Raw genomic sequence first — 23,301 nt, 5'->3', positions numbered from 1 at the left:
TATGCATATATGTATAGGTTTAGAATTAAGGTAGCAAATGAACATTGGGCTTCCACTTAAGTACTCCCTTAATGCAAGAATATTTTGTTCTATTAAACTGATATTCCATGATGCTCACCTTCCCAACATGACCGCTGAAGACAAAGTGGGTGCATAAGCAAATGTGGTGAAGAAAGCTAATGGAGCCTGGCTATCAAAAGATATAGCATTTAGGGTCTTAAAGATTTGAAGGTAAACAAGCGGCCATCTAGCTCAGAAGCAACAAAGCCCACATGGAAGAAGCACATCAGCCTGTGTGATCGCACGAGGTGTTGAAGGGATCAGGCATCAGGCATCAAAGTACAAATAATTATAGCATTGTGAATGAGGGGGAACGCATATTGGGGACCCAAGACTCATCTGTAGGCAACTGGACATCCCCTTACAGAAGGGTCACGGGGAGGAGATGAGCCAGACAGGATGCAATGTAGCAATGATAAAACACACAACTTTCCTCTAGTTCCTAAATGCTTTTCCCCACCCCACTCTGCCCCTATAATGATCCCAATTCTACCTTACAAACCTGGCTAGACCAGTCGATGTACACTGGTACAGATAGGAACTGGAAGCACAGGGAATCCAGGACAGATGATCCCTTCAGGCCCAGTGATGAGAGTAGTGATACCGGGAGGGTAGAGGGAGTGCAGGGTGTAGAGGGGGAACCAATTACAAGGATCTACATATAATCTCCTCCCTGGGGGATGGACAACAGAAAAGTGGGTGAAGGAAGATGTCGGACAGTGTAAGATATGACAAAAATAATAATAATTTATAAATTATTAAGGGTTCATGAGGTAGAGGGAAGCAGGGAAGGAGGGGAAAACATGAGGAGCTGATACCAAGGGTTGAAGTAAAAAGCAAATGTTTTGAGAATGATGATGGCAACAAATGTACAAATGTGCATGGCACAATGGATGATTATATGGATTGTGATAAGAGTTGTATGAGTCCCCAATAAAATGATAAAAAATTACAGTGTAGGGCCTTAATTTGCCAACTCCTAGTGAAGAGTCCACCTACTCCATTGCCTCTATTCCAATTTCTAGTGACCCTGTAAGGCAACAAATAATTGCTACTTTGGATTTCAGAGGCTATATTTGTTTATGGGAACAGAAAGCCTCATCTTTCACATGCGAAGCATTTGGCGGGTACAAATTGCTGACTTTGTCATTAGCAGCCTAAAGGCATAGCCATTTATTTACACCACAGGGGTTTATAACAGTCGTTCTCAAACGTGACCCCAGCAGAATCAGCAGAAACAGAGACCTTGTTAGAAATGAACATCATCAGGTCTGAGTTACAGTCAATTAATAATGTCCTTCTAGCCATAATTTCTTACATGATGTAATCCAATTCTGGACGTAAGATGCCTTTGGCCATAACCCCATTTGGAGGGCGTTATCCAGTATAATATTGGACAGGATTAGGGTTAGATTAAGTCCTAGCATTACTAGAGATCTTTCCTTGGGGGGCATCTTTAGACCCTGCCTTAGAAGCTGTTGTCTTCAAGCTGGCAATGACCCACAGCAATCTTATGCACAACCAACTAAAACATTGCCCAGTCCTGAGAAATCCTCCTATGCATGCCCCCATCATTGCTGCTATTGGGTCTCTCCATTTCCGTGAGGATCTCCCCTTTAGTACTGCCCCTCTACTTTACCAAATGTGATGTCCTTCTTCAGAGACTGGTCTCTCCTGACAATAAGGCAAACGTTTGTAAGACCAAGTCTTGCCATCCTTGCCTGTAAGTAGAAGGTGTGAACCAATCCACTCTTTTTATTTCCTTAGGGGCATTTTTAAGACTCTACGTCAATAGAAGGTGTGATTTAAAATGCCATGCTTGGTTTTCCTTCCATGTGGTATGTATATTGATACCACCATACATACTAGCACACATGACCACCTGGAAGGCCTGACGGAGGCTCTCCTGACTGAGTATTCGTGGAAACAGGAAACAATTCACCCACCAGCACTTTGCTCTGGACCATGCATTTGGATCAACTCTGCCTGACTGTTGGGTTCCAGAAACTGATGCTATGTTTGGTAAGTGTCTGTGGGACATTGCAGCAAATTGCACAACTCAGGGACCCGAGGGGATCTGCTCAAGGGAGGTGGGGAGTGGGGGCGGAGTGGAGCAGAAGAGCATCTCGAAAAAGTTGGACATTTGGGACCCCTTTAATCTCCAACTCCTTGGGACTAGCCTGGTATTAATTAATCTAAAATGAATTCTTACCACAGCATTTTTGCCTAGCTACTGAATTAGAAATTTAAGCCTAAGACTCAGCATCGAGTTTGCTGGTTTGTCCTGACAATTCGGCTGGTTTATCCATTCATTCGATTCATCTGTTCGACACACTTTCGACGTCACTCATGATGCATCATACAGCACAATGGCAACCGTCCTACTTTTGTGCCCTTCAAAGATACAAGACCATTCCTCCCTCGAAACAAATTCCACATTTTGAAAACAACCCATTTTCCTAAATAAAATGTTTATACCACCATCCAACACACTCAGATACAGACATAGCTGAGGTTACATATCAACGAGCAATAGATATTCCTGATACCTGGGATGCACTCGGATAGGCTGTTCTATTTCCATTGACCGAAACCCAACGCATTGATTTGATGAACCAATAATGGGTCACAACTCAACTTTGATACATTCTGTGCAAGAAGTAGAACCAGGAGGACTTACCAGAGCAAATTCCTTGTTAAGCATCATCTGCTCCACCAAGGCCGACTCGTTGTGGAAGAGGTGGGGCTGCATGTGGCTCCACATGTGAGGGAACCACCAGAACGCGTCCCCCGATCCCAGGAGGCAGTCATCCCCTTCATCCTCCTCCTCGGTCCCTAGCAAATAGGAAGTTCAAAAGGACCCAAGTGAACATGTCATGCTAGCTTAAAGCTTATTTTTGTTAGGGACTCATTATTCTTTATACTGGCATAGAACCGATATGTTGTTTTAATCAGGGAGAAAAGGCTGTAGTTTAAATCACAGCAGCAACGTTAGGCATTAGAGGGTGTGGTGGGATGGAATGGGGTGAGGAAGACCTATTCAGGTCCAAGCAGTTGCTTAATTGAGAATGTATGGGCAGGTCATCAACAGAATGGTTTACAATCACTATTATGTGATGATACTGAAAAAAACTCCAACTTTCTTTTAGATAGCTTATTTCTGTTCAAAGTTACCAACAAATAATTACTTTCTCATTTGTTCAAAAGGGGCCAATTAAATGATAGATTACTATCATCTTTTCTCTTGCAGTGTTTCCTGCATAGAATGTTAAAACTTATCTGATGATTTTTTCTAATATTGTTCTCATCGCAAACAATTCTATATACTAACTGAAGTGTATTAGAGTTTAAATGATTCAAGCATGTGGTTGTGCAAGGCTACCATGTAAAGTGAGAGTCCTAATTCCATTTTGTGTCCTGTCAGAAATTCAGATTTATTTGAGTTATTTCTGACCATTAAACCAGCAATGTGGTAGAGCACTCCCAGGGCCAGTGTGTGCTCTGTTTGGGATATTATGGTATGGCTGAAAGTAGATTGCAAATCATATGACAATTCAGAGAGGTGGCGTTTGTCCTCAGGCTTACACAAACTACCAGGGAATTGCCTGAGCTGTCTTTCATGATTCATGGGATCTAGCCACTTGTCTGGATATGTTAAGCATTAGGAGTTCTGGTGAACATGACTCTTGGCTGCATAGTGGTGAGCTGTACTCCAATCACCATTTAGCCAGGCTATCAAAGCCCAAGAACAACCCTATAAACTTCTTAGTGTGCAATTATGCGCATATGAAAATCAGGGTCCTTTCCCTAGTCTGCTTGGCAACAGTGTTCAGGTGACCTACTACCAATCATGATTTTACTACTAAACGATACTTTTCATTTTCCCATCATATATAATTAGCCCTATGGCAGAAATCCAGTGGCCTCGTGTTGATAGTTTTCATCATCTAGAAAGATTTACTTGTGTTTTGTTTTTGTCTCATTTTAGGATTAATAAAAGGATTTCTAAACAATGCATTTAAATTTGGGTGGCCTTTTGTTTGTTTATGCCCTTAGCATAGAGGAAATATGTGTAGTCAAGTAAAATGCAGCATTAAAAATGATAAAAATCTAGAGATAACCAGTGAAGATACTTTTGTATTCTTTTCACTTTAAATCTCTTTTCTAATCATTATTTTAAAAAAGCAGTCTCATATAAAACATACATTTAAAAACTAAATATATATATTAAAATATATGTATATTTGTGTCCTTCCATATATTTGGTGTCATTTTGAGTCCCTAGTTCTGCCACTTAATTAGCTACATGATCATGGTCAAGTTAACTTTGCTCAGTTTCAATTTCATTATTGGAAATCATGGGTCTTAGTGAAGAATAAATGAGAAAAATGATTGAAGCATTTAATACTCATAATGTGAATTACAGGTAGTATACCACTTAGTAAATATAAGTATCTCCTGCTTCATGACAATAACACTTAGTGGCTTATACCTGAGATTTTTTTAAGTTTTATTGTTTTACACATTTTAAAAACATTATGTGGTTAGATTATAAAATTGTTAAAGTCTGGGAATAGATCCTTTTAACTTATACTGTAGCATGTCACTTTTCTTTTGCTATGAATAAGTGAATAATCCACTCCAGTTTGTGTTAATATATTCTGTTGACTTAAAAAACTGTGGTGTAAAAACCACTAAATTTTAATGAATGCTTCACACAGTGCTTTGCTGCGACACAAGTAGCAAATAAATACAAGTCTTGAAAGTAATAAAGTGTAAGAATATGATGAGCAGACCACAAGACAAACAAAACATAACAATGACAAAAGAAGCAACTGTGATGCAATTGGGTTTCCATGGGGCTTGCAAAGCATGGAGTTTTTACAGAAGCAGACTGGTGGATTCGAACAAGCGACCTGTCTCCATCAAGAGAAATAAACAGATGTTGCTTCTGAATTAGAACAAAAAACAATTAGAAATTATCTAGATTTGACTCTAGATCAATTTAGAGGGTAAAGACTCAATATGAATGTGGATAATTTAAGGGTAGCTTGTGTTAAATAAGGCCATTTGAAAAAAAATACAAGGAGAATTCCAAAATTTATGGGACAAAGGAATGAAAAGATAATGGAGTTTCCCCACAGACTTTGAGAAGTCCCTTTGTGTTCCTGCACATCAAATAAATGCTGGTGGCACAGTGGGTGAGGCATTCAGCGGTTAATTCCAAAGTTGGAATTAAATTAATCCACTAACCACTGTGGCATCAACTAGGCAACCAGGGCTCCTAAGTGAGCCATATCATGTTCCCCTTCCCTTAGCTAATGCTATGTGTACTAAAAATTCACAGTCCATTGACTTCTGTTCATGTGCTAACAGTTTTAACTTTGGAAATGCAAATGACCTCGAGTTTATTATTTCCTCAATAGGGTTCAAGTATGAAATGTTTCTGCATCAGACCAGGTTTTTCTCCTGACCTTAAATTAACAGAATGAGGCACATGTCGTGACTCATCTGCCAGTTCTCTCACAACCTAGCCCTCTGGAACAATTGTGCTGTGCTTGAAAATAGAATATTTAATAAATGATTTCAATCATTTACCTTCAACTGATCCTTATTAGGAATGATAGGAAGCATATAACACATAGTTGGCTAGAACGGAGGTCAAACGCTAAATTTGAAGAAAATCTATAAGCACTCACCACAAGATTGAGAATGTTCTTTAAAATCTTCTCTATTTTAGATCATAGGTTAATTTCCTGTCACTCTTTCCCTTACTTTTAACAGGGCACATAGCTATAGCTACAGGAGTGGGCCTGGAAATAGCTTAATGAAAAATAATACCCCAATTCACATTGAGGGACGACTATAGAATTTAAATATTTATAAGCCCAAATAAGTAAACATCTTAAATATTCATTTCCATAGCCTGTGAGTGAAGTCTGAGTCATAGCCACTCTGGAGCATCCAGAGTGAGAAATCAGCAATACCAGTTAACATCACATGCCTCACCCCAAAGAAGCAGGCCCAGATAGGGTATAAGGTTTGTGTTAATTAAATGTTTGACCAGATATAGTAGTAGGCTAATGTTCAGGTTGATAATTTTGTATTGCCCATGAATGATTCTTGTAAATATTAGAGCTGCCCAATTGAGTTTCAAAGGCTGTAAATTCTTATGGAAACAGGTCTGCTCTATGCACGTAGAGTGGCTGGCAGCTTGGAATCACCAACTCTTGGATTAACAGCTTAATGCTTGTGCCACCAGGACCCATTAATGAACAGTGAATCCATTCAAGAGGACTTCACAAAGTTTCTGGAAAAATCCCATTATCTTTTAATTATTTTTTCATATACTTTTGGAAACCTCCTTATATACCTTTTATACCTAATATGTAGGTATTTATATTTTGTATAAAATATCATTTATAGTCATTGTTGGCCATATAAACACAAGCTACCTTTAAATTATCCATATTCAAATGGAATACCTTCTAAATTGATCTAGAGTGAAATCTAGATGATTACTTATTGAATAAAATATTTGAAGAGTCCATTTATTTATGTGCCATCAATTTCAGAGGACATGTATTATTGAGAAGGGTATGTTTCTAAAAGTCTTTTCAGCATGCCAAAAGAGGGTTGACTTTAGCTAGAACTTGACTATATGTTAATTTGCTTAAAGACAAAGTTGCAACCTTAACATAAGATATGTAAAATTCCAGTGTTTGCATTATACCATGTTCAAATATTTTCTCATTGTGTGAAATATTGTAATTTTAAATGGTCAGATGTTTCCTAATTTTCTTTATATAATGAGTTTGACACAGTGTGAATATAGAATAAATTGTTCTAAAATATTACACAAAAATGACTACATGTTGATGGAAATTGGTTAAAAGCTACCTAGAGTTCTGAAATTAGACACTAGAGCTGTATGAACTATTTCATCATTTTATATTACTTGATTTGTATACAAAGTCCTTTCAAAAAAAGCAAAATTATAAACACTAAGGTAGTATTCCAGTACATTAAAAACTGTTCCAAATTAGATTTATATTATTATTATCCTCATTTCATACATGGGAAATTGATATACTCTCTCTGTTAACCTAACTCGACAAAAGCCCTTGGATTTGATTGTCGGTAGTCTGGTTTTAATATTTTGATATCTAGTATTTTAGCCATTATTTTATGTAGCTAAATAAAAGCAAAAATAAATATATAAATAAAATCAAAGAGAAAAAAAATCAATTTTTCATATTTTAAGGTTTATGCTGTCATGGTTATTATTAGCAAATCAGGTGTCTTATTAAACACCAAACAATAAAATTGGAAAACTATATCTAATAATATTCATGAAATATTTATTGAACCAAATTCAATTCTTTACTAATTGCACAAAATTGCAATCGTTGGGACCAGACATTGTCTTTGGAAAATGGAATGTATAGCTTTCCACCACTAGAAGGCATCTTAATGTTATAATGTAACCATTTTAAAAATTGGGCATTCCTTTCAGAAATTCAATAAGGTTTTACATCTTTTCAGACTAAATCTTTCAATAGACTCCTGTGTTCATGCCTGTGGGTTTCAAATTTTTGAGATTGCTTTAAAATAAACTTTTCCTTTTGGGCAAAGATTGTTTTTTAGCATGTGAAGGACAAAGAAAGTGAACCAAGAGGGAATACAGGGAAGCTACAAATAAATGAAGCAGGCTAAGATATATAGAATCAATCACTATTACACTAAGAATATGTGATTAAATGTCTGCAAAACAATGAGACTCATCAATCTGTATCTTTGTTTCCTGGGAAATCCGATCATCCCCGCTGAGAATGGAGACAGTCATCTCCTCCTGGTTGCCCCTGAGAGGCACGTGTGCAGGTAAGGGAAGCACTTCTCGGGTTTTCAGCCCTCTGTCTCTATAGTTAAACGACCATATAAGAATATGGCGATATAGGAAGAGATCTACTCTTCTTATTCAAACGACAGAGGATATCCCTAAAACACTGATGTCTGCACTAAACGAAATCCTTTTTTCTTTTTATTTAAGTGACTGAATAGTAACAGCATAATATGATTCCACACTTGAAATACCCGTGGGTCCATTTCAATGGTTCCCGATGCAGGAACGAATCAAACCAATTAAAACATCATCTTGTATCTATGTGAAGAAAGCGAAACTTTCCAGATTTGTAAAGTCATATACTGCTTCTTCTGTAAACTGCAATATCACCACAACAGAATATAATAAAGTGATTTTTTCATTATTTTGTTGGTTGATTCCAACATAAAATGTCAATAAAGGCCATTTAAGCGATAGACTTAAATACGTCTGCTGTTTTTCTGGTATCTTTTACAACAACTATTCCTGTGATATTAAATAGTGTGCTCATTTCCTGGTGGAGTTGTACTGTGTATATGTGCAGGATTACGAAGAAGAAATCTGAAGTCTTATAACCTGCTATCGACATTTATTCTGCTCATGTCTGGCAGGTTTAATAGGTCTGAATATGAAAAGTAAATAAATTTGAGGCAGTTATCCAGATATATTCCAGAATAGTATTACTTTCAATAGGAAAGCTATGTAAGACAAAATAGTATTGTTTGTATGTGAACCCTAAATAATACCATATTTTTTCTCTGCATGAGTAGATACAGCTTTCACAGTTATCTGCTTTATAACTTCATAGTCCGAGCTTCTAGGCCTGAACTCATTTCTTTGGGGGGCAGGGGGATTGAATAAGATTTACAAAAACATGTCTATTTGCAGAATTGTAAGCTGGAATTGGTTTGTGTGTGCAGATAGGATGACCCAAATCCCCTTCTGCAATATGTCCTTTTAAAAATATGCAATCATTTGATTTATCAACTACTCTAAATACTAATTTTCCTTCTGTTACTTTAAAAAGATTTACACATTTCAAAGCAGGAGAGAAAAAACATTAAGGGAAACCAGCAAGATATTCAGTATGCTTCAGTATTCTAATAAACCATGCTGAGGTTTTACATTAAAAAGCCTCTTTGGGTAAGCATGCTGCATTTATAATTAAAGACTAGCATTGTATGGGACATTTTTAATAAGTCAATAAACAGTATGCAAGCATGGGAATACCATGAAATGTCTCCACTAAGGGACTATGAAGAAACAATTGTGCAGGCACCAAAACAAAGCATGGCCTTTCAGCCCAGATGCAAAGATGGGAGGAGACTTGTAGGTATTCCTGTAATACAGGCACAGCTTGTCATTTTGTGCTTTATTTTGCATTGATATAAAAATATCAGTTTTACACAGATGCCTTTTGTCTAAACGAGTGCCAGACTATAAGGAGCCCTGGTCTCTTGTTGGTTAGGCTTTGGCTGGTAACCATAAGGTCAGCTGTTCAAACCTGCCCCCTGGGGGAGAGAGACTGTCTACTCCTATAAAGATTTACAAACTCCAAAACCCTAAAAAGCCTCTCTCTGTACCCGAATTGACTCTGTGGCAGTGGGTTAGGGTCAGACATTCCAATGGTGAAAGTGGGAAAGAGGTAGACAGCATCAGAACACAGAGCAGCGAGTCAACACCAGTCACAGTAAGAACAGTGGCCGAGAAGCGGAAACTGAACAGAAATGTTACTGTGGCAGGACAGAGATGGACATCTGCTTGTTGGTTGTTAGAAATGTTGAACCAAAGTAGCTTTAATGTTTTTAGGTAAACGGCTGCAACAAATAGGAAGTTGAGCAAGTTCACCATTGTCTTTGAGTTAATTTCTGACTCATAATTACCCTACCTAGGACTTCCCAGGCTGTACATCTTTGCAGGAGCAGAGTCTCCATTTTCCCCTATGGAGCATCCAGTGGGTTTGAATCTTCCGATTTTCATCCAGCAGTCGAAAGACTGCCTGGTAGTGCCATCAGGCTTCTTTGTGCAGACCACTCTTCCAAATCAAAACCAACTTCATTGTAACCGTGTAGGGTAGGTAAGAACTGTCCCTGTGAGTTTGAGACTATAATTCTTTATGCAAGTAGAAAGCCAGGTCTTTCTCCCTCGCAGTGGCTGGTGTTATTGAACGGCTGACCTTGTTGTTAGAAACCAATACATAACCACAGCACCCCTCCCCCTGGGCCCTTTATGATCATCCTTAGCCTCTGTGAGGCTGCCAAATTTCCTCCTTTACTAGATGTTTCTCAATTAAAAGGAATATGTTCAAAGACAACCCCCCCAATCCATTACTTCAACTCTCTAACAACTGTCAGATGTCACTTATTATTATTATCATCACTATGCTTTGTACAGAGACCAGACTAAGACAAATGAAGTAGTCGTATTTAGAACAGTGCTTATCATTCCATTTACTGAGCTAAAAAAGTTGCCTTCCCCCTCTTTGTCCTTGGTTCTAACACTATCTGCCAAAGTAAACAAGCTCATTGATTTTGGATTTGGCAACTCATATAGGTCATCCAAAATTTCCCCATAATTAGTCTGGACATTGTATTTCTCCTACTTATGGACCATCCAAAATCTTATCTCCTATTTATATGTAGCTGCCTGAGAACACAAAGCTCCTTCTTACCTGTGTGGTAAAACTTCCCTGAAAATCCAAGGTTGAAGGTAAAATTTGCAACCTGAGTGCGCAGTAAATTTTGAGTCTCTAGTAATGCCTGAAATAAATAAGAAATTAACATGATTTTAGAAAATATAAATATGAAGCTTTGGTCTGCCTCGTTTTCAAATGCGTGTGCATGGATGAAACAAAATAAAAGGGACGTTACAGTGTTTGGAGTATTTGTGCTATACAGAATTCAGCTATTATTATTATTACTATTATTATATTGCTGTTTCTATTTCTACTGGTTACCAAATTATGAAAGCGTTAAGTGTCATGAACATAAGATGCTGCTGGGAGGCAATCCTCTGGTGACACATCACTGACATCACGTTTCCTTTTTGTGTGACATTGCCTGGATTTCAGATCATTGTCTATCCTTTCCTGGGGGATTTCTTTTTCAAATTCACAGGAGATAAACAAATTCTTTAGTAGTTTGTTTGTTTGTTTTACAGAATATAGAACTTTTATTTGAATTGAAACTTTCTATTTTATAAAACTCTGCTATCTCTATTATTTTTAAAGCCTTTATTACTGAATTGAAATTTTAGGCTACAATTTTACAAACTGGTGAAGTATATACAAACACATTTAATAGGATATTATTTGCAACTCTAGAGATTTAAAGAAATCCCCTCTGGCAAGTAATATCATGTTTCTAATTACAGAAAGCTATTTTTGAAAAGTGACAACAAAAGCCTCTACGTTGTTAGATTTGGATTCTAAGAATGTTAATTTCTTGTTTATAGATGGAATAAGGATCCACTGATAATAACCTTAGCATGGGGATATAATAATAGGCTCTCTCTTTTTGCCTATCTTCCTCTACTCCTAGTGCTTGGTTGCACAGTGGCTGCTTTAGCTCTCGCCCCACTGCTGATGAGTTGATTGTGTTTCAGAGTGTAGGACAGATCAGGGTGTTCTACAGGGTTGTGGAGACTCTAAAGCTGTAGGGAGAAGGCCATGGCATCTTTCTCCGAAGGGGCAAGATGAGGGTTTGAAAGAACAGTCTTGCAGTTAGCAGCTTAACGTTTCACCCGCCGCAGGCTCCAGGCTCCTTGCTGCTGATGTATGCAGCATGATTTACAACTCTCATATCCTTGGACTGTTAAGTTCGCATATTAGTCTACTATTGAGCCAGTGTTTTCAGATTTTGCTTTGTTGATGGACTTATTTATTTATTTTCTTTTAGGGAAAATCTTCCTTCATTCTGATGAAAATTTAAAATCCATTAAAAACTAGAGACTCTAGGAGGACTCTGATCTTTGATAACTGTTATCCATCTATTGAGATGAATAAAGAGCCAGAAGTTTAGATAATTTCTTTTGAAACATTAGTTAATGGCTAAGGATTTGTTTCATGATTTTTTTAATTTTCCACACTCAAAACTAAGGAATTTACCTACAAATTAGTTTGCATTAGGGGGAAAAAACAATGCACAAATAAAACAACTAAAATAACTAAAGATTGATAAACTCTATAATCATTGGTCATACAAGATCACAACTACACCGAGTATAATCCTAGTCCCTCATTTAAAATTACCCACTAGATGCACAAAGAGAGAAAAAACATAGACCATTAGTTTATGCAAGTTGTAGGATATGTAATAATAGTGATTATTTTCAGAAGGATAAAACTAAGTATCAATAAATAAAATAAAATCTATTGAAATTGTTAGACTAACTGGCAGATACTGTGAAAAATAGTCTTAGACATAAGATCATGCCTGCTTTGTCCTCTGAATTCCTTTCCAGAATTTCTCATGTTGCTAATGGCACATTCTCTGAGAATCTATAATTTGAAATGATGTTCTATTTATTTATTTTAAATCCCTCCTTCCTGCCTTTTCCCTATACCAATCCCACTTATCAATTTTCTAGCTCTGAGTTCTATTCTGTCTTCTGTGTTCATTTATACAGCACCCATTTTTAAATTCAGTACACATTTAGTATAAGAATTGCAGCAATCAGTGTAAATGCAATGCAAAAATTAATAAGCATGACCAAACTTGAACAATTCTACTTACCAGGCAGACACATAAATATGTGGTTGCAACTTATGACAATTCCTAAGAGTGAAATCTAGACCATACTCTGATATATGTCATATTTTATAGTTGTTAGATACCAATGTATGGGTTTTGATGCATAGTCACCTTATGTGCAACAGAACTAAACATTGCCTGGTGCCGTGCCATCCTCAAGATCATTTCTATGTTTGGGTCCATTGATGGAACTATTGTGTTAATCATCTCACTGCGGGTCTTTCTCTTAATTGTACCAACTCTGATAACCTTCTTAAGGGACTAGGCCCTTCCTGACATGCCCAATGCAGATGAGCTGAAGTCTTATCATCCTTGCTTATAGGTAGCCTTCTGTGTTTACTCTTTCTAAGATAGATTTGCTTATTATTGTGGCAGTCCATAGACTTTACTTACCAGCACCAACATTTTTCTTCCTAGGTCATGGTATTTTCAATTGCCTCATATGCATTTAAAAGGTGGACATTGAATAAGGAAGAAAACAGAAGGATTACTATGTTTGAATTACGGTGCTGGCAAAAGAGAGTGAAGGTCACATGGTTCATCAAAAGAACAAACAAATCTTTCTTGGAAGAAGAGTAACCAGAATGGTCCTTAGAAACGAGGGGAACATTTCACAGATTTTTGACCCTGTCTGAAGACACCAGTTCCTGGAGAGAAATATCAAGCTTGGTGAAGTGGAACGGCAACAACAAAAGAAGAGGAGCCTGCCGGGACAGTCCCGATTTTCAACAATTTGTCCTGCGTCCCAGGCGTTTCAAAAAGTCCAGATTTTTGGAAAGAATACATGACAAGCTAGGTATACGGTTTCGGCTGCCATGTGGCTATTTCATCAGGATAGGAGTCTTACCAATGGAGTCCCGCTTTACCAATGTTAAAATCTGGTTACCTTTGGACTGAGTTCTTTTGTTTGAGCCCAGGGATTGGCTCCAGTAGTGAGGACGGTGCAGGACCAGGCAGGGTTCGCTCTGCTGTCTACAGAGACATTTGGAACCAGCTCAATAGCACCCAACAACAACATCAACAAAATTAAAATGCACCAATTGTTCTTTGTCTTCTTTACTCCTTAGTGAGTTTTGCATATTCAAGGGTGATTGAAGACACTATGGTTTAGGTCAGGCGCACCTCAATCCTAAACATGACACATGTGCTTTTGAACACTTGAATGGTGTTTTTGTTAGCAGATTTAGCCAGGGCAATGTATTGTTTGACTTCTTGACTGCCTGTTTGATGGGCAGGGAGAGTAAAGTAAATGAAATCATGAAAACATTAATATTTTCCATGAATATATGTCATTGAGAAACAATTTAAACTAAGGAAACTGCAGAATGTTTTGGTAAATTAATGAAAAAAATAATAAAGATGGAATGACTTAATTTTCCTTCAATTATTTAGGTAAACCCCTATGAAACTTACTGCCATAGATTCAAGGCTGACTTCTAAGAAGTCTGGTGGCATAGTGAGGTGTGCATTGACCTGCTAATCATAAGGTCAGCGGTTCAAAAACACTGCCTTGGTGGGAGAAAGACGAGTGTTTCTCTTCCATAAAGATTGGAGTCTTGGAAACACACAGGACAGTTCCATGTTGCTTGTATCGGGTCATTATGAGAGCAGTAGGCAGACCCTCCTCATCTTTTTCTTGTGTCCCACCTTTCACTTCTGCCTCCTGTAGTCTATGGTACACGCTGGGGTCGTGCCAGCAATCTGAAGGCAGAAAGTGCTGTTCACGCTTGAGTTTGATAAAATGACTCATTAATGACTCAACTTTGGAAAAATTACTATTTCTCTAAAACTTCAGTTTATCTGTGAAAAAGAAAAAAATGCTTATCATTCTAAGAATACGATGTGCAAACTACTTTGTACATAGTAATAACTCACTAAAACCCAGACTAAACTCTTCACCATCAATTTTATTCTGAGTACTGGAACCCTAGGGGCCAGAGTAGAACTGCCCTTTATGGTTTTCAAGGCCTTACTAGTCACAGAATCAGACTGCCACAGCTTTCGTCTACATAGGGACTAATGAGTTTGAACTTCTGTCCTTTTGGTTAGTAGCCAAGTGCTTTACCACTCTGCTACTATGCCTCCTTAAGAGCTTAATAAACACCATTCACTGAACTCTGCATAAATGCAATGCTCTCCCAACTACTCATTGAATTTCCACATTCCCAGTCTCCATCCATTGCTACTACCCATCATCTACCACACATTCTGTGAAACTGGGCAAACTCTCTCTTCCTATATTTGTCTATGCATTTACCTAATTAGCACCAGTGGAAGTAGATTATACACTTTTCATTGCCTAGTAAAACACCCTTGCCCCCATCTCCATTGGCCAAATGCCCCAAACGCCATCATTTAGCATGACTTCCTTGCTAACTCAAGTTTTTCCTTTAGTGATATCCCACAGTCAGTTTCTAAATTATTTTCTTTAAGACAATTCACTTTTCTACTTTACAGAATGGTCAATATAGTACTTGTACCTATTTTTCACTCTAGACAGTAAGCGCCAGCAATTGGATCAGATTTTTACCTATTTTTGTATCTCTCGTGTTGCTATATATATATATTGTTTCTTTTATGTGCAAGCCATTCGACATGAGAAATGCAGACATTAATGCACAGCAATGAAATGAGTTGGTCACTGGATTTGGAAATATTTCCTAATGGTAAAATGATAAATTTGGCTCATATTATATACTACAAAATTATCAGAATAGTATAAAGCGTCTCATATATTCAACCAAAAGTCTTATTATCTAGGTACCTCAGATAGTTAAGGTTTATTGTGCCAAACTGGCCAATAAACACATGTGGGATTAATTGAAGGGCAGAGAGATAACTGGCTTGGTGAGCCTCACCTTTCTAGTTCTCAGGTCTCCTGCTTTCTGATGGTGGAACCAGGGTGCAGCTGCCTTAGCCAGTTCCCTGCTTCAGCTGGCAAGGCTCATTTCCTGTGAGACATCCCCTAGAAGAAGCCACATGAACCTACTCTGATGCAGCCCTGGGTGCTGGAGCAACCGTGGGAAGACCCCTGCCAGTGTTGAGATGCTTACACATTCACTGATTTGGCTTTCCTCCCATCGTCAGTGTCATTGCGTGTGTTTTGTGAGATCGAGGAGGGCTTTTTAAATTGGTGTCAGATATATGAGCTAATGTTGGACTTTTGGACTTGGACAACACTGGGTTGGGATGCTTTCTTAATGTACACTTGCCCTTTATATAAAACTCTCTATTATATACATATGATTTTCTGTGAATTTGTTTCTCTAATGTACCCAGACTAACACAGTATCATATAGCCTTATTTGGTGTCTCACAACTCTGTTTTATAGATCATCTAGGAAGTTAAGATAAGCTCACAGAAGTGAAAGCAAATTATTTTCCTTGTAGATACTTCCCCCTGAGCTAATTTATGTACATATATATAGTTTTGTAATAATTTTGTACATATATATAAAACTTGACAATCCTTTCCAATGTTGGAACAGAGTTGTTTTACCACAACTTTCTAAAATACTATCTTAATTAAGGTATCAGAAAATACACTCCAAAATATTTCAAAAGAAATATCTTTAAAAGTTAAGCCTTCTTTTGTCAGTGTCAAAAATGATATTCAATTTTTAAGAATAGAAAATGGAAATTTCTAGATCTTTCAACACCAAAGGAAAATGGACAAAATAACAATGAATTCACCCAAATCTATCTACTTAAAAAGTGAAAATCAAAAATAATTGTAAAAGAGAAAAGAACTAAAACATAATTTAAAAAAAAAGAAAATTAAAAAAAGAATAAAAGAAATATCAAAACAGGAAAACTGCAAGTTGTCAGAGACAAACAAAAAACAATAACATCAAAATAATCGTAAGTATATAGGGCTAAGAAACCTCCTTGCTGTTAGGGGTTAACTCTTAGCAACCTAATGCCTAAAACAAAATGAAATACTGCCTGGTGCTGCACCATGGGCACCATTGTCATGCTTGAGTCAGTTGTTAGGGTCACTGTGTCATTCATTCCATTCCATCTAAGGTCATTTTCTTTGTTTGCTGCCCCATCGACTGTACCAAGCAAAATGCCCAAAGTGTTTGCAACAAATCACACAATCCTCTCTTCTAGGAAGCATTCTGGCTATACTTTTTCAAGACATTTTTGTTTGTTTCCTGGTGATCCATGGTACTGTCAACATTCCTCAAAACTACCATAATCCAAACAAGTGCATCCATTATTTTCTGTTCTTCTTTATTCATTGTCTAAATTTCACCTTCATATGAGGTGATTGGAACTACAAGAACTTGGGTCACACTCACTTTTTCCTCAAAATGACACCTTTGCTCTTTAACACTTTAAAGACGTCTTGCGCAGATGATGCGCTCAATGAAATATGTTGTTTGATTTCTTGATTGTTGCGTTCAAGATATCCAAATACAATGAAAGCCAAATCTGTCAGCTAGTTGGGCTGAGTGCGTTGTGTCTTGCTGTGCTGCTGGAAACCGTGTTACTGTTGTTTAGAATACCAGGAGGGCCACTGGACCACCTGCGTGGAGACCCTCTCAGCCCCGCTCTAACCACGCAAGCAAAGACGTTCCTAGGAGGACTAAGGTGTACCTGAGCCAAACCATGGTATTTTCAATCACCTCAGATGCATGAGAAAGTTGGGCAATGAATAGAGGAGACTGCATTAATGCTTTTGAATTGTGGAGCTGGAGAAGAATATTGAAACAACTATGGATTACCCAAAGGACAAATAAGTCTGTCTTGGAAGAAGTATGGCCAGAATGCTCCTTAGATGTAATGGTGGCAAGATTTTTGTCTTACTTTGGAGATGTTGTCCGGAGAGACCTGTCTCTGGAGAATGACATTATGCTTGGTAAAGTAGATGGGTAGCAAAAAAAGATGAAATTCTCCAATGAGATGGATTGACATCATGGCTGCAACCATGGGCTCATTCATACGAACAATGGTGAAGATGACACAGGATCAGGCGATGTTTCATTCCGTTGTACTTAGGACCAAATTTGATAGCACCGAACAACATCTGGTACAAAGGGAGAAGACCCAACTCCACATAAACCCAAGACCAATTGCAATAAAGCACTCTTCATTCTATCTTAATCCTATTCTGACTTCAGTTATTCCTCCCACAGCACTCTACTTTTCTACTGGATTCTATAATCTTTTGCAATGACCATGCAGAGCTCACCTATAATGCCCAGGATCAAGGCAGGTGGTTAGGGAAGGTAAAGGGTTGCCATCATTCATGACCAGTAAAAGGAAGAATACAGTAATGGGAACACAGCAACTTCTCCTTAACCAGCAGTCATATCTTTCTCATTGGGCCTCAGCCTTTCCACCATGTGGTCCTTTGATGTCTTCCACTACCCATGGGCCAGAAAACCACCACAGCTCTGCCTCACCCACTCGGAGTTCCTGTGCTGTTCCTGGGGTGTGTCTCAGCATGGGCCCTTCGCTGTCCATGGTCTCTGTGTGGCAGCCTCTGTTGCCTCTAGTCTTGGTCTTAGTCACTTCCAACAGGGATTTCAATTGTGCTCTGCAGGGGCTCATTGGGTACACTGATCGCAGTGGTGATCCATTGAGCTGTGATCCCAAAGGTCTGCAATTCGAAACCACTAGCCAGTCTGCAGGAGAACCATGGGGCTTTCTGTCTTCATAAACAGTGACAGGCTCAGACCCTCACAGGGACAGTTCAGACCTGTGCTATAGGGTTGCTATGAGTTGGCATTGACTCGAAGGCAATGAGTTTGGTTTCAAATTTTGGTGGCTCTTCTTTATATTCCAGAGAGTTCTCTCTGCTTGTGATATGGCTTGTAGACACATAGGGATGGCTTTGGCAGAGGTGTGGCTTTTGTGTCTCAACAGGAAACATAGGATACTGGCTTGATTCACACCCTCTAGTAAATGAAGACCCAGCATACACTATTCATACACTTTTCCACCAATTCCTCCTGATTATTAGCATAACAGAGAACTCTTCTGAAGTGCAATTATAAATACAGCCCTACAGGGTGGAATTTTTAGTACATTATGGAAGGGATTATGGCGAAAAGGGCCATATTTATGGCTTACAGCCCAGTCACCCATTATGGGTGAGTATTACAGGAGTTTTCAGCTTAAGAATAGACTAGAATTAAGGAATCTGGAGCTCTAGTAGTGCAATGGTTATGAGTTGAGCTTTTTACCCTGAGGTTAACAGTTTAAAACCATCAGCCAATACACAAGAGAAAGTTGGGATTTGTTGGACATTGGAGATCCCCTTGCAGAGGGGTCTTGGGGAGGAGACAAACCAGACAGGGTGCGATGTAGGAACGATAAAATACAACTTTCCTCTAGCTCTTAATGTTTCCTCCGCTCCCCTCCCCCACCCCCACCCCCGCCCCACTATCATGGTCTGAAGTCTATCTTGCAAGTCTGGCTAGACCAGAGGATGTACACTGGTACAGATAGGAACTGGAAACATGGGGAATCCAGGGTGGATGATCCCTTCAGGACCAGTGGTGTGAGTGGCAATACTGGGAGGGTAAAGGGAGAGTGGGTTGGAAAGAGGGAACCGATTACATGGATTTACATGTGACCTCCTCCCTGGGGGATGGACAACATAAAAGGGGGTTAAGGGAGACATCAGACAGGGCAAGATATGGCAAAATAATAATTTATGAATTATCAAGGGCTCATGAGGGGAGAGGTGCAGGGAGAAAGGGGAAAAATGAGGACCTGATGCCAGGGGTTTAAGTGGAGAGCAAATGCTTTAGAATGATGAGGGCAATGAATGTACAGATGTGCTTCACACAATTGATGTGTGTATGGATTGTGATACGAGATGTATGAGCCCCTAATAAAACGATTTAAAAAAAGTCACAGCCTTGGAAATATACTGAGCCAATTCTATCCTGTTCTGTAGGGTTGCTATGAGCTGACTTGATAGCAATGAGTTTTATAAATAAAAAATAGGTTGTCAACTTCTGAGGGATTGGCCACTGAAATCCTGGGACAGAGCAGCACAACATTGTCAGAGACAGTGCCGGAAGCTGAGGGATACTGTCAGTGCAACTGAGGAAGAGCTGCTTCCTAAGTGACGATCAACCTTACTGCCATGGATGAAGTAACGCTTTTGCGACCTTCATTTGCAGATGGGAAAATATTTTAAATGCTAAGAAACATCTGCAAATATCCATTAATAATTGGAACATGGCAGGTACAGATTATGAAACTAGGAAAACTGGAAGTCATCAGAACTGGAATGGAATGCATAAGGATACATATCTTAGATATCAGTGAGCTAAAATGATCTGATATTGGCCATTCTGAGCCTGGTTTGCTATGTACGAGTGAAATTCAAGAGACATAATATCGCATTTGTCATAAAATAAAAATTCAAGATCCTGCAGTATAATGCTGTCTATTATAGTAATATCTAGACCTCTACAAGGAAAACCAATCAAAGTAACCATTTCTTAAATATAACTACCAACATCTAAAGCTAATGATGAAGAATTCTACCAACTTCTTAGGTATGAAATCAGAAATCCAGAGATGCATTGATAATTACTGGAAATTGGAATGCAAGTTTGAAATAAAGAAGAAGGATACCAAACCAAGCTCACTATCTATGAATTAATGCTGACTTGCAGTGAACTTTTGGGATAGGGTAAAGCTACCTCTATGAATTTCCTAAACTGTGAATCTTTACTGGAGTAGAAATCCCAGTCTTTCTCCCATGAAGCTGGTTATTTCCAACTGATAACCTTGTTGTTAGCAACTGTGGGAGTATTTGGAAAGCATGGCCTTGGAGATAGAAATGAAAATAAAGATCAGATGATAGACTTTTTTAAGGCAAGTGTCTTCTTTCTTGTACATACCTTTTCTCCAACAACATGCATGGTAGCTATACATGTGGGTCTTACTATATAGAATATTCTGGAACCAACCTGACAACATTCATGGGAAGAGATGAAGTGCTGGTGGCATTCTTACGTAATTGCAAGATAGGTTGTTTAAACCTACCAGCTGTTCCTTCCTTTGGAGAAATTAGAGACGACCTGTACCCCCAAAGATTTATAGCCTAGGAAACACTAAATAGGGCATGCATGAGACAGTATTGGCTTGATGGTCAAGATTTGGGTTTTTTTGTTATTCTATTGTTCGTTTTTTCCTCCCAATGATAGGAAGAGGTCGTGGAAAATTCAATAGCATCAGCCAAAAGGGCCCAAGTTCTATCTTGAGTATATTTCACCTGGTTTTAGAGAACATGTCAAGAACACACTTGACACACTGAACATTAATAATAGATGACACGACAAATTATGGGATGGCATTTAAGAACATCACAGATGAAGACAACAAAAGGACTTAAGAAAGACAGGTAAGAAAGGGTGAAAGTGGATGCCAGAAAATAATCTGAAACTAGCTTTTAAATATCGAGTAGCTAAAGCAAATGGAAGAAATAACAAAATAACAGAGCTTGAATAGGAATTTTCAAAGGGCAGCTTGAGAAGAAACACACTTAAAAATGAATAAATCTTTGTTTTATTTTATTTACATTGCATCGATGAAAATATACCTAGCATACAATAGACCCCCTGAACGTTCTATACATGTGCAACTGAGCTTAACTTGGTCGAATTCGTCAAGCTGTGTCACTATTCTTACTCTCTCTTCCCAATTATTTTGCCACCTCTCCAAGGAGTCCTCGTGCCCTAAACTTTTTATTGGTGCTTCAGGTTAACATGTTAATTTGATCTAGTATAGGACATTATTTAAAAGACTATACTTTTCAATCCAATTCTTTATTAATTGAGCTAAAATGATCTTTCGTTTAAGGATGTCTCAGGGCAACGTTTTGAATCATGATTTAAAGATTATCACAGGAAATTTTAGATGAGTTCCTCAGCCTCCGTTTGTCCATTAATTCTGGATTTCAGAGTAATTTAATATTCTGTTCCACATGTTTTCCCCCTTTTGATCATAATCGATCCAGTGAATCCTTGACTAAAACTTTCAGTAGTTGTAGCTAGGCACCATCTAGTTGGTTTGGTCTCGGTGAAAGCAGTTCATGGACATAAATAGACTTGTACTCCTTTTCATTCTCTTACTTTGTCTTATTTCTGGATCTCTGGTGGTTAGAAACCATGTGTTGCGTCTGGTATTGTTAAATACACATTTCTGAAACCCCATATATGATGGCCTTGGTTTGGAGACTAGGAATTCAAAAAAAGAATATTGGGCCAATGAGTGGATTATCCCAGAAAACCGTGATCCTAAATCAAGGAAACAGGCTGTGTTTGGTTGTGTCTAATAGTGTAAGAAGCTGGTATCCATCCATCTTTTTGATTGTTTTGAATGTGGTTGTGAAATTATACATAATACAACATGTGCCAGTCGGTCCTATTTCTGATGCATAGTTTAGGAATAACAGTTACATAAAGCAAATTAAGGGCTCTTGGTGGAACAGGGAATTAAGAGTGGCCCTTCTAAGTGTAGATGGTTTGAATGAACCAGCTCTCCCATGGGAGAAACAGGATGTAATTTGCTTCTATAAATATTTAAACCTCAAAAGCTCCATGGAACAGGTTCTACTCGGTCCTATGGGGTGATTATGAGTTGGAATTGGCTTGACAACACACAATAACATCTCTCTCTATTATTTGTCCATATTGTTTTCCTTCTTTAGTATGAAGACCCAACCTCACATATGTTGAGCCTATTAATATCCAGTTGAGCCTATTAATATCCAGTATTCTTTATACATTTACCTATTTTTGACATTCACGTGAAGCTACATGTGAAAAATACACCATTTTTATTTTTGTGATTGACATATTTTATTCAATATACTATCTTTGAGGTTTATCCATTTCTTAGGAGGTATCAGGGCTAGATTCAGCTTTGTGGCGGAGTGGTATTCCATTGTGTGTGTAAAGGGACTTCAAATAGGATGTGGAAAAAAGAAATGAAAGGTAATAGACTTTTTCCATGAGATTTTTGAAGTTCTATATATATATACCACACCTTTTTATCCATTTATTCATTGAAAGGTGTTTAGATTATTTCCTCACCTCTGCTATTGGGAATAGAGTGTGACAATGAACACTGATGTACATAAATCTATAAGCATCATTCATTTCTGGGATATATTACTGCTTTATATGAAGCTTCTATTTGTAATATTTTGAGAAACTGTCATATTGTGTTTACACAACAAAAGACACAAGGTAAAAATGAATACATGTGTTTTGGAAAAATTTATTTAAGGCTATACATAATTCTATATTTGAGATATCTAGTATTGAATCCTAGGAAATAAGGATAAACTGAAGAAATATAGTTTTTTTAATATATAGTGTTTTAACACCTGAGAGTGATAAGGGAAATTTTGACAGATTTTTGAGTCTAAATTTAAAGTAAAATGTATTTAAAGTAGATAATGAGTTCATTTGTTTCTTTAATAGCTTGTGACTAATAAAATAAAATTTAAATGACTGAAATTCTTTGCATTGTATATGAAGTACTTAGTATATTGATTGAATATTTCAAGGAATATTTAACCTATTTAAGGAAAATCAATATTTCATTGTCTTAACAAACATTACTTGAAAT

At 37.8% G+C, this 23,301-nt stretch overlaps 1 protein-coding gene across 1 annotated transcript in view; it reads right to left on the bottom strand.

The window, feature by feature from the left end:
- LOC142443496 (bifunctional heparan sulfate N-deacetylase/N-sulfotransferase 4) overlaps positions 1-23,301 on the bottom strand; it is a 363,094-nt gene that overhangs the window by 198,803 nt on the left and 140,990 nt on the right. Inside the window, exons 2-3 of the mRNA XM_075544840.1 lie at positions 10,614-10,701; positions 2,741-2,895 (exon numbers count right to left, since the gene is read on the bottom strand). Of these exons, the coding sequence (XP_075400955.1) occupies positions 2,741-2,895; positions 10,614-10,701 (243 nt within the window). The remainder of the gene's footprint in view (positions 1-2,740; positions 2,896-10,613; positions 10,702-23,301) is intronic.

This window comes from Tenrec ecaudatus, chromosome 3, assembly GCF_050624435.1.
Source record: "Tenrec ecaudatus isolate mTenEca1 chromosome 3, mTenEca1.hap1, whole genome shotgun sequence".
In the NCBI taxonomy this organism is placed as follows: Eukaryota; Metazoa; Chordata; class Mammalia; order Afrosoricida; family Tenrecidae; genus Tenrec; species Tenrec ecaudatus.
This window is presented reverse-complemented; position numbering and strand designations above follow the sequence as displayed.